At 43.1% G+C, this 11,228-nt stretch overlaps 1 protein-coding gene across 4 annotated transcripts in view; it reads left to right on the top strand.

Annotated features, from left to right (window-relative positions):
* Window positions 1-2,015: 2,015 nt before the first annotated feature.
* The window catches only part of LOC109929175 (nuclear body protein SP140-like protein), a 35,757-nt gene continuing 26,544 nt past the window's right edge, over window positions 2,016-11,228 (top strand). For 2 of the 4 annotated variants that reach the window (XM_020528981.2, XM_020528975.2), the window contains exons 1-3: window positions 2,016-3,206; window positions 7,422-7,569; window positions 10,539-10,707. In XM_020528981.2, coding sequence (XP_020384570.2) covers window positions 7,423-7,569; window positions 10,539-10,707 — 316 coding nt within the window. In that variant the 5' untranslated portion in view covers window positions 2,016-3,206; window position 7,422. Of the gene's footprint in view, window positions 3,207-4,385; window positions 4,573-7,421; window positions 7,570-10,538; window positions 10,708-11,228 lie in introns of those variants that run through there. The other 2 variants (XM_048604072.1, XM_048604073.1) reach the window with 2 other exon arrangements.

The following is an 11,228-nucleotide window of genomic DNA, read 5'->3' as shown; positions in this document are numbered from 1 at the left end:
CTCATGGTGGGTCCCACCCTGGTCTCTCGGCGGCTCATGGTGGGTCCAGGCCTGGTCTCTCGGCAGTACATTGCCCAGTCTCTTGGCAGCTCATGGCAGTGTCTCCGCTTGGCGTGCAAGTGGGTCCTGCCTGAACATGTTCCCGAGGCATTGGCGGAGATCAGAGAGGCAGCAGTTTCAGCAGCAGCAAAAGTATCTGTAGCAATGGCATCAAGAACGGACAGCACAGTGAGATAAATGGAGGACCCATCAAAGTCTGTTGAACTTTGAACTTATTCCTTTATTTCCTAGTTTATACTACAAAAGACTTTAACATAAACTATTACCTATGTCTTTACTTTTCTACTATTCTATGAAGTAACACAACTTTTTAACTCTCGTTTCTCTTACTACTTTGTACCTAAGATTTTTGTACCTGGATACTTTGGCACCCAAGATGGCACCTTGTGGGGCAACAACATACACTTTTCACTGTACTTCTGTACTTGAGTACATCTGACAATAAAATCTAAAATTAAAAGGTTAAGTTAAAATTAAATTAAATTAAACTAAATTAAAAATTACGTTCTTCTTGCTCCATGAGTGACTCGGATACAGACTGTAGCAAGGTTTTCTTCAAACACTGCATTTACAGCTAGCACAACCATGGTAAGCATCACTTCTTCTCTATTTCCCCGACTGTGTCTTCTGCACAGCCCCTGTTCTTACACGGTCATTTTTGTCACCCTATCAACTTTCATCTCATTGTCTTATTATTGCTGGCGTATAAGTCAATGGAAGTAGACAGGTAGGTGCAGCGAGCAGGATTTGAGTTCAGAATTAGGAATGTCTTACTTCAGTTATACAGGGCCTTGGTGAAATCACACCTGGAATATTGCATGTAGATTTCGTCTTCCTACCTCTGAAAGGATATACTTGCCATACAGAAATTGCAGCAAAGGTTTGCTAGGCTGATACCAGGGTTGGCAGGACTGCCCTATGAAGAGCAATTTTGTTCTTCTGGGAACTGCATTCACTAAAGAAGGATGAAATTGAAACATATAAAATTTGAAAAAGGTTGGACAGACTCTGCAGACAGGATTCGTTCCCTGTCTGGGGAGTCTGGAACCTGGAGGCACAGTCTCAGCAAATGGGGCAAGAGTATTTAGAACTGAGATGAGGAAAAATTGCTTCATTCAAATGATAGTGAACCTGTGGACTTTGCTATCACAGAAGGCTGTGGAGGCCAAGTCACTGAATATATCTGAGAAAGAGACAGATACATTTTTAGATTTTAAAGGCACAAGGGATAGGTAGACAAGGCAAGAATATGGGATTGAGATAAAGGATCAGCCATGATCATATTGAATGGCAGATCAGGCTCAAAGGGCCGAATGGAGACTCTTTCCCCTAGTTTCTACGTTTCAGTGCTTCACGGTCTCATTATTGTAAACATAAAAGCATTATTCTAGAGTTTCTCCATGGGGAAGGACGCTGAAGACACTGCTCAATTTATACACGTCTCCAAGAGACTAACAGAGAAACTAACCATTGTCCAAACAAGTTCCGGAGGGAAGAACAAAGTGAACCTAATCAGCATATCTCGGTGGGAGAAACTGTAAGAATAAGTCTGGTGACAGAGTTTGCATGCAGCAACTTCATGTTCTCATGGTTTACATTGGATCCAGTTTCCAATATTTTAAATAGTGTTGGCAGGACTCAATGTTAACATGATTTGTTTTTGCTTCACTGAAGCAGATCGTTCCTCTGTGGATGTTGCAAAAACTGAATTTCCTTCCGCACTGATCAATATGATTGGATTATTTCGAAGTCAGAAAATAAAACATCATGTTTACGTTTACAAACGACAGCATTTTTCTGATTGACGTAAAACGCGCTACGTGCTGGCCCTAAGCCCAGTGTTTGGGATATGTCACACTCAACTTTCTGGCAACGCTTAAATTCCGCGTTGCGTTCAGACTATCATTAGGGATCACCATAAAAGTCTACAATAATACGAAGTATAGAGGACCCTGATTTAAATTATATTTATTTCTGCAGGTTGCACAGGTAAAAGCCAGAATTTGGAAGAGCAATGTTCCTTCTGTCGGCATGCAGTATCCCAGGCGAGGCGCAGTTTTGAATAGTTTAATCCTACTAAATATTACCAGGTCAGGGTCAGGATGTGGTTAATGCAAAGGATAAGGCCCCTACCAACACTTTGGCATCTAATTTATCCTGTATCCAGAACAAAACGGCTTCTACACAAGAAACATTCCAAAGGTCAAGTACGACACTGATATCCAAAAGCTTTTAATGGAAAAGATTCTAAATTTGAAAATGTTATTTTTGAAAAATAAGAAATAGTTTGATTGAAAATGTGACTGCGCAGTCCTCAATATAAAGCAACTGACCACTGTGCATTGCCCCAATCTGGGTAGATTGTGAGATAGACACGGAGTAAAGTACCATCTACACTCACCCCTCATACATTTCAGATTGGGTACAGTATAGATTAAATTTGGAGTAAAGCATCCTCTATACCCACCCAACAAACATTCCTACAGCGAGCTTTATTCGATATTGAAACCACAGTGAAGCCAGAGAGGAAATGCTTAGGGTAGTACACGGACAGCTTCATTTCCGGACTGATTCAGCATAGGTTGAACATAAAGCGAAACTTACTCTACTGTACTCTACCACAGATGCTGCCAGACCTGCTAAGCTTTTCCAGCAACTTTGTTTTTGTTCCTTACTCTACCGTACTTTGCCCCATTAAACATTGCCAGCCTGGGCATGGTGTGGGTTAGATACAGAGTGCCCCGTCAAATACTCCCAATGCAGAGTGTTGGTAATAATTAAAAAAAACAGTCACTGGTAAAAGTAATACTGGAACAAAATAATTCTTGACGCCATTGCCACAGATACCAATAATACTGGTTTGGGCATGGTGGAGGATTTGCTAGGGTAAGCTGATTTTTCTTTCAAGGGCAAGTTGTAAAAAGAAGGAAGTCTTTCTGCCTTTGAAGCAATGGGCAGAACTATAGAGATGTTCCCTAGAAGGCTGGAAGTGATTTCCGGTATATACGTGTTGACTACGCCCCTCCAATCGAAGCCAGGCAGTTGAAATATCGGAGTCTTTTGAATTCATACAGCAAAGGTCAGAGGTGGTTTTCGTCTTCAAATCCTGCGTATCGTTGTGATCCGCCGAGACATTGATACTGAAGGTGAGTGTAAACGTGTCTCCGCCTGTTCACAATTTTGAAGAGCAGACTGAGGTTTCATTTCTACAGCTTTATTCACGTTGTAATCTGACGCTGGGTAACCTCTATGCTAAATAAACAGTCATCCAAAGTTGTACTGAATACTGAAGGTGGATATTACATGCTCCGGAAAGGTGCTTTATTTTTGGCCGACAAATGATGTAGGACACAGCTCCAGGGACCCGGGTTCGATTCCAGCCTCAGGCGGCTGGCTGTGTGGGGTTTGCACGTTCTCCCCGTATCCGCGTGGGTTACCTCCCACAGTCCAAAGATGTGCAGGCTGAGTGGATTGGCCGTTCTAAATTGGCCATAGTGTCCAGGGATGTGTGAATTAGGTGGATTAGCCATCGGAAACGCAGGTTACAGGGGAAATAATAGGGGAATGGAGTCCGGATGAGGGGTAGTGTGGACTTGTTGGGCCAAATGGCCTGTTTCCGCACTGTAGGGATTATATGAAGTCATTAGCTCCATCATCTCCATGACCACCGCCACCCTGAATCCCAGCTCATCCTTGAAATACAGAAGGAAGGTAGGGTCTGGAAGCAACAGCAGTATGTAAGTGACATGCTCTATTGACTCCAATATTATACTGCCCAAATGGCATGGGCTTTTTTTTGGGGGGGGGGACTTAAAACTGAAGGAAAGGAGGGCATTTCTGTCTACAGACAGGTACCCTTTGCCCATCAGGGCCAACTATTCCCCACACCCAGAGAAGATGGTAACCCCTTCCTTCCTGCCTAGAGTACAAAATGCAACGGCCGCCTCAACCCCCACCCCCATCATCCCTGGGGTATCAAAAACCATTCTGCCCAAAGTATGCCGGCCCCCCCCCAACTCACCTCACTGCACAATTAATTGTGTATATTTTGTGAGCCAGCTTGCAGGAGCTCCCTGCAGTGGGTGGTTAGTGTGGATATCCACTAGCCTTCTGCCCATCCTGTAGCCATAATGCACCTGGCTGCAGTGGCTACAGGATGGGCATCTTCCAGGTCTTTTGCAAGCTGATAACTTTTCTTTCTGAATCAGATGAACCACCGCACATACCCTGCCTGCCCCCTCATAATATTTTGTCCAATGCTGTAGTCATTTGTTCACCCTTGAGAGAATGGTGTGCTTTACAGAGAGAATATTGGTGACTGCACAGTGTTGATGTCAGAAGAGAGACAATGGTTAGGACATGAGTCTTGGGAAATTCAGACTGCTTCCTCTGGAGCTGAAAATGTCGAGAAATAAAGAAAGAGAGAAAATATCTCCGGGATGCAAATTGCCCAAAGCCAAGGGAGCAACTGCTGTGAGATCCAAATGAAGTTTGGTTATTTACATGCCACAGGTGAGCTTTGGGCACTAATACTGGGTAGCAGCCTGCCAATCTGGGAGGTTGGACAGGGTAATGGCACAGCTGAGAATTCACTCGTTCCTACTGGATGGCAGTTTGGCATTGTGGTGGGGCAATGCGGTGATCCATCGTGGTTATTGAATGGGGCCAGAGTATTTTTAGGCTCAGTGGGGAAGCAGTCCCTCCTTTCCTTCAGTTCACGTCAGTCCATCTGCGTAAAGCAATGGTATTGTGACAAATCAATTAGGAATGGGAGTATGTTGATAGCTGAAGAGACAATCTGTAAGAGGCAGGTTTTGTTCGAAATGCAGCAAATGAGGTGATTATCAAGTTGTTATCAGTGTTAACACGTTGCCAAGCAACAGCAGCCATGGGTGAATGTCAGCACTTGACTAATGTCAACAAAAGTGACTAATATCTCCCACGATAAAACTCAATGTTTATGGCCTTCAATGACGTGTTTTCAGTCATTCATGAAACAGAGCTTTGGGCATCCTCCTGGTCTCCTGCCTCTGGCTATATCATCATATACACTATTCTTGGAAATAGCCTGTATGTGAGTGCTAGCATACTTAGCTGATTTGCTTACATGAGGACTGTTGAGTTCATGATCTTGCCTTTCCTTGAGATGCTGACAATGCGCCACAAACATTAGAGATGGAGATTATTGAGCTTCCTGTCTTAATATCTGCAAGTCGTCCATTCAAAGCCATGCAATAAGGTACTCAGGCCCTTCTTGCTCCTCTGCCGCTTGGCCTGCTGTGTTCATCCAGCTCTACACCTTGTTATACCAGAAACCAGCATCTTGTTCCTGAGAGTCCGTTCCTTCTCTTTGCCTTCCATGGAGATAGGCTAGGGGTTTACCTCCATCAGACGCAAACTCCAGAATCTGTCCAGATTGTAAGCAAAGACGAAAATAAGTACGTTTTAATCAGGGAATGCCTCCCTCTAACTTTGATCTCCTTCCTTCTCCTGGGTATACGAAAACAAAAACTGAGTTATCTTTCAGCAGCCAACCCTTGTTCTTTTAATGGTGACAGGATTGGTATTTCTATGTCTAGTTGTAACTGAGTAGTGTGAGCCGCATACTCCTCTTATTTGTTGCTGGATCTCACACTTATTGTGCTACAAGTAGCGCTGGACATTGATTTGCATATTTAATGAGTCCTTAGGATAACAAAAGGTTACCCTAGATCCAATTTTGCTTTTATGCGTGGCAGATCATGATGCACAATTTGGGAATCAAATGTTGAATTTTCATGCTGTGACTTACATGATCCAGTTCTAAGAGCTTTCCAAAACACTTTGCAGTCGCTGAATTCCTTTTGAACGGTGGTCACTTAAGAATGAATTTTGCCTCGTGCTGACGGTTTCTGCCTCTAAGTCTGAAAACAGGGGTTGGGGGGGACGCAAAGAGGACCAGTAACACACAACTCGTTGATAACTGTGGCCAAGTGAAGGCCACGGCTCAAGGGAGATGGTTGAGTACATTTGACAAGAGTCAAAGTAGTTTTGGAAGAGACAGGGCCGACAAAGGGTGAGGTTCAGAACACAGATCTTCATGGTGATCTCAGCTGGTACAAGAATTACTGTTGGCGTCAAAAACCAGTTATCCAGCTAACTGAGCTAACCAATCCTCATTTGCATCTATTCTTGGGATCGTTGAATTTTTTTTAATGTAAAATGTGTCACTGTAGTCCAGTATCCCACAGAGTCAGGTTGTGACATTGTTGTCCTAACATTAAAGGTGGTTACTGTCTGCTCAGACATGATTTTTCAGCAGGATAGCTATCAGGAGTTTGTGTTCAAAGAAATTGAGACTATTATAAATTGAGAGAAAAATTAACATTTTTTTGGACGTTGTGTGTTTATAGACCTTGCTTCCACCTGGATACAAGTTAAACTCCAAAGTGCTGATAAAACAGCTCATGAGAAACTGTATAGAGGTGCCACTGATTGACGTTTACCCAAGCAGTGAATTTTCTATGCGTTTGCCAACAGTGGGTGTAGTTCTGCCACTGCCAGGGATAGATGGTTTACTGAAAGACAACTAAACACCAACAGAATGATATCTCCCTCAAACTGAAAATGGCAATCCAAGAAGGGCTGAAAAAAACCAAAAGGAAGTAGAAGAGAGGTTGGGAACTGAGATAGGCTCTGAAAAACCATGCAAGGATTGGAGGTATTCACTGAATTAAACGACTAGCAAGTGACAGAGACTGAGAACCGCAAGATATCCGGGAGGCCTTTAGGGGTTAATAGAACCACCGTGGAGCAGGTCAACAGTTTTCATGGTACAAAAACAGGAATATGCTTACATGTTGCAGTGGTGCGTTAGCTTAAACAGTGATGCTGGATGACATTTCTGGTTTTAACTGAAGAAAAGACACAACTGTTCTTTGGCAGAATTATGGGATCCACAGCAGTCAGGGTGTTCATTTAAGGCTCTAATTAAAATAGTTCAGGCCACTTCCAGCCTGTGCTCAATCACTTCTGAGATTAACTGCCCAATCCCTGACGCCACCACCCCCACCACCACCACACTGGGGTCTCTAGTGTGTGGTGCTCACTGAGTGTCAGAGTATTTCAAATGATTCCTGCTTCTGGAGTTCAGACACCAGCTTGATACAAGCAGCACGGCTGTCAGCTAAACTCCTATCCATTTGGAGAGAAGGCCTAAAATCACTGCCAATAAGTCCATCATTTTTTAATGTTAAACCCATATGTGTTTTTCTCCCTAGATACACATTTGAATGACTTATAATTACAGTTATAAGAACTTCTTTGGTATGTTACATATTGTAAAGCCAATTGAGGAACATTTTCATTGTCTTCTCCTACAGTATGTCCTTCCTTGATTTTTTTACTGATGAAGAACTCAGGCAGAAGCTTTGCACCTATAAAACGGACATTTCCATTGCAATCGATGAACTATTCCCATTCCTCCATGGCCTTCGAGACAAGCTGTTAATTACCAATGAAAAATTCCAAGTGAGTGAGTTAACGTCTTGGTGGGAAAACTTGGAGGAAGGTTTGACCTTACTTAAAAGACTGAGTGGAGCACCATGTTGTAGCAAGCGTATTAAATTTGCATGGCGTGCGGTTTGGATTCACCAGGATGATGCCAGGCGTTACAAAATACTGAGGAGTTGTGATGAAGACCAATAATATTCCCACTTTAGTTGTGGAAAATACAAGGTTTAACAAGGGAGATTGAGTCCTCTCCGTGGGGAATGGGTGACTAAAGCTCATCAGAATTTCAAAATGAGAGCAAGGGGAGAGGTGAAGAGAAATGTCTGCCAGACAATGGATTTGTAGCCTGTATTGTTTAACGAGTGGCACGGTGGCTCAGTGGTTAGCACTGCTGCCTTACAGCGCAAGCGACCCGCGTTCGATTCCAGCCTCGGGCGACTGTCTGTGTGGAGTTTGCACGTTCTCCCCATGTCTGTGTGGGTTTCCTCCAGGTGTTGCTGTTTCCTTCCACAGTCCAAAAATGTACAAGCTAGGTGGATTGGCCACGCTAAATTTTCCATAGTATCCAGGGATGTTTAGGTTAAGTGGGTTAGACATGGGAAATGTAGGGGTAGGCGAATGGGTCTGGGTGGGATGCTCTTCAGAGGGGCGGTGTGGACATGTTGGGCCGAATGGCCTGTTTCCACACGGTAGGGACTCTGAGTGTTGGAAATCATGGAATGTTGTCACTGGGAATAGTTGAGGGATAAAAGCGTGCACCTTTTCAGGGGAGATTCAACAGATATTTGTAACAAAGGGAGTGACAAGGCTAGAGAGACAAACTCATCAGGCTGGGGTTTGAAATTGCTTTAGCAAAACGTTGGAACAGACTCAGCACCTCAAATGGCCTCCCCCTAGACTCTAACCTTCTATGGGTTTTTGACGCTTTCTCGATGCGTCAGATTTGTACACCTGTTGTTTCCATAAATCCATTCAGTTTTGTCATCGTGGATTTGCACGATTCTTAGTATTTTTGAACCAAGTGCTTAGATTTTCTTGGACTGGATCTACCAAAATATTCTTGCTGCCTTACAACTGAATTAGACATCCCACTCCAGACAGTTTACTTTTCACCTTGAACCTTTCCTTTCCCTGTTTTTCCATACACCATCATACTCCTGTATTTGCATTCCTGGCTTTCTGCAAGGAGCACTTTCTCTTCCAAACCCAAGGGTTAAGTTGTAGATGAGCAGGAGAGGCTGGAGGTTCTTATTGGAGTTAAACATTCACAAAATAAGATGTTAGACATTAGAGGATGGAGCAGTGAAAGGGGCCAATGTGTTTTATTGCATCGTTATCATTACTCCTCCCCTTCCTCTTTTTCCCTCAAGGGGTACAATGCCTTTGGCACATTAGACAATTTACAAAACCTACAACCTGAACACTGATACATTACTGAGAAGACTGGGTATTCATTTTAAAGGGGTGGACAATGAACAGGGATGTGGTACAGTTTGCTCTTCACTAACGATAGGATTATAGGATTAGTCAAATCAACAGCGGCAGAAGATGTCATTGACCCCCAAGATCCTTTCAAGGAGCATTGCCTTTTACTTCAGTCTTCGAATAAAAAGACAGCCACAAACTTTGGCTCACACGGTGGTTAGCACTGCTGCCTCACAGCGCCAGGGATCTGGGTTCGATTCCAGCCTTGGGTGACTGTCTGTGTGGAGTTCGCACATTCTCCCCGTGTCTGTGTGGGTTTCTGCCAGTTGCTCCAGTTCCCTCCCACAGTTCAAAGATGTGCAGGTTAGAATTGGCCACGCTATAAATGTGGGGTTAAGGGATAGGGTGGAGAGCTGGGTCTGGGTGGGATGCTGTTTGGAGGATTGGTGCACACTCAGTGGGCTGAATGGGATTCTATTTGATGAAAAACCATCTCAGCATCTCCATTGCTGTCAGTCTGAGGCTAACCCTGATTGTAACCTTGGTTTCATATTTGAAAGAGATGCTAGTTTCTGAGCATGAATCACTTCCTTCATCAATGCTTCCATCACTTCTGTGATTGGCAGATTTGGGCCATTCCAACAACTGATCAAAAACTTTGACAATAATTTAGGTTTTACTTTTAGAAGGGTCTTAAGAAGAATAAAGAAAGGTTTATGGAGCAAACTCTAAGCTAAGGATAACAAACACATTTTTTCTGGATAGAGACATGAATAGGAAGGGTTTAGAGGGATATGGGCCAAATGCTGGCTAATGGGGTATCTGGTCGGCATGGATGAGTTGGACCGAAGGGTCTGTTTCCTTGGTAGACAAATCTATGACTCTGACTCTAAAAGAGGGAATGTAGAAAGATAAAAACCGTTTGCTGTTGCTGACATAGCCCATGTGTTACTGAAGTACCAGTGTTATGATGTGAGCTATGGGCCAGGAGTAGTGTTCCTATCTCTTGGTCAGAAGTCCTGGGTTTAAGTGTCATAAATCGCTCTAACAGTGGTCATAACATGTTGACTGGGTTGCATTATTTTTTTAAACATGCAAAGCTGCTCAAATAGTGGTAGATTTAATTGAATGCCAAAATCTGTCCTCTACACACTTCAATTTATAGTTACTTTAATCAACCTGTTTGGCCATGTCATGATGCATCTCCAGGGAAGGTGTGACTTGAAGTGGGGACTGCTGGCCTTGCGATAAGAATGCTATTACTACGCCACAAGACCCTTACTTCCAATATACTCATGCTTTAAATTAAACTACATTAAACCAATAGATGTCCCAACATACAGCCCCTGATGATTGGAATGAATTGAAGATCGCATTGGCTTCCAAAGATTGGAAAGCCATGAAATCTGATGGCTGTAAGTAACCCAGAGCGAGACCAGTGAACAGTGTTTAATTTAGAGTTTGAACAGTGATATTTGGACTTAGTGAACTGGAGTGGCTGTGATCCAATCATTATAATCGGTCATGCTGTTCAGGGTATCAAAGTACATTTTCTCTTCTAGGAGATTGTAAAAGTACGAAAAGAGATCAATATGGCTGTGTACTCATTGCTAGAGTGCCTGGAAGAGAGCGATCCTCCAACCATTCGCAAGTTTTGGAGTAACTTGTTTCAGGAATATAACATGCAGAAGTATCCGAAGCTCTATCACTTGCAGTGCAGCTTGTTTGAAGGTATGTAAGTGAAAGTATCTGGGTGGAGGCACAGGCCTTTACTCCTCTGAAATGCTAGTCTTTCGATAATCCTGTCTCTAAGTTGCCATCGATCCCCATGGGAAATAGTGACTAGCATATAGTCTCCCTGTCAGCTTGTGACTGGATTTCAGAAGTACTTTATTGATGATAATACAGCACGATGTGGTATCCTTGGTTTCTGAAAAGTGCGCTACAAATACAAGCCGTATTGATTTTTTTTTTTCACTATACAGAGGTATTTGGTATGGTCCAATTACAACCGTTTAGCTATTTGAATGGATGCAGTGATACCTCTGTAGTGAGTATTCACTCTATTACTGTATGGCTTGATGCCATGCTGTGCATTTTGGTGTAAGACAAACTGATCAAAGCGAAGCCAAAGGCAAGAATGGTCTTCAGGCTTCAACTTCTTGGCACTATTTATTATACATTTTAGTCTAAATTCTGGTACACATGCTAATTATAAATACACTAGACTCTAATTTTATTGTTTCATTGTT

The sequence above is a fragment of the Rhincodon typus genome, chromosome 13 (assembly GCF_021869965.1).
Source record: "Rhincodon typus isolate 14 chromosome 13, sRhiTyp1.1, whole genome shotgun sequence".
Lineage (NCBI taxonomy): Eukaryota > Metazoa > Chordata > Chondrichthyes > Orectolobiformes > Rhincodontidae > Rhincodon > Rhincodon typus.
Note: the sequence above shows the minus strand (reverse complement) of the source record. Positions and strands in the feature narration are given on the sequence as shown.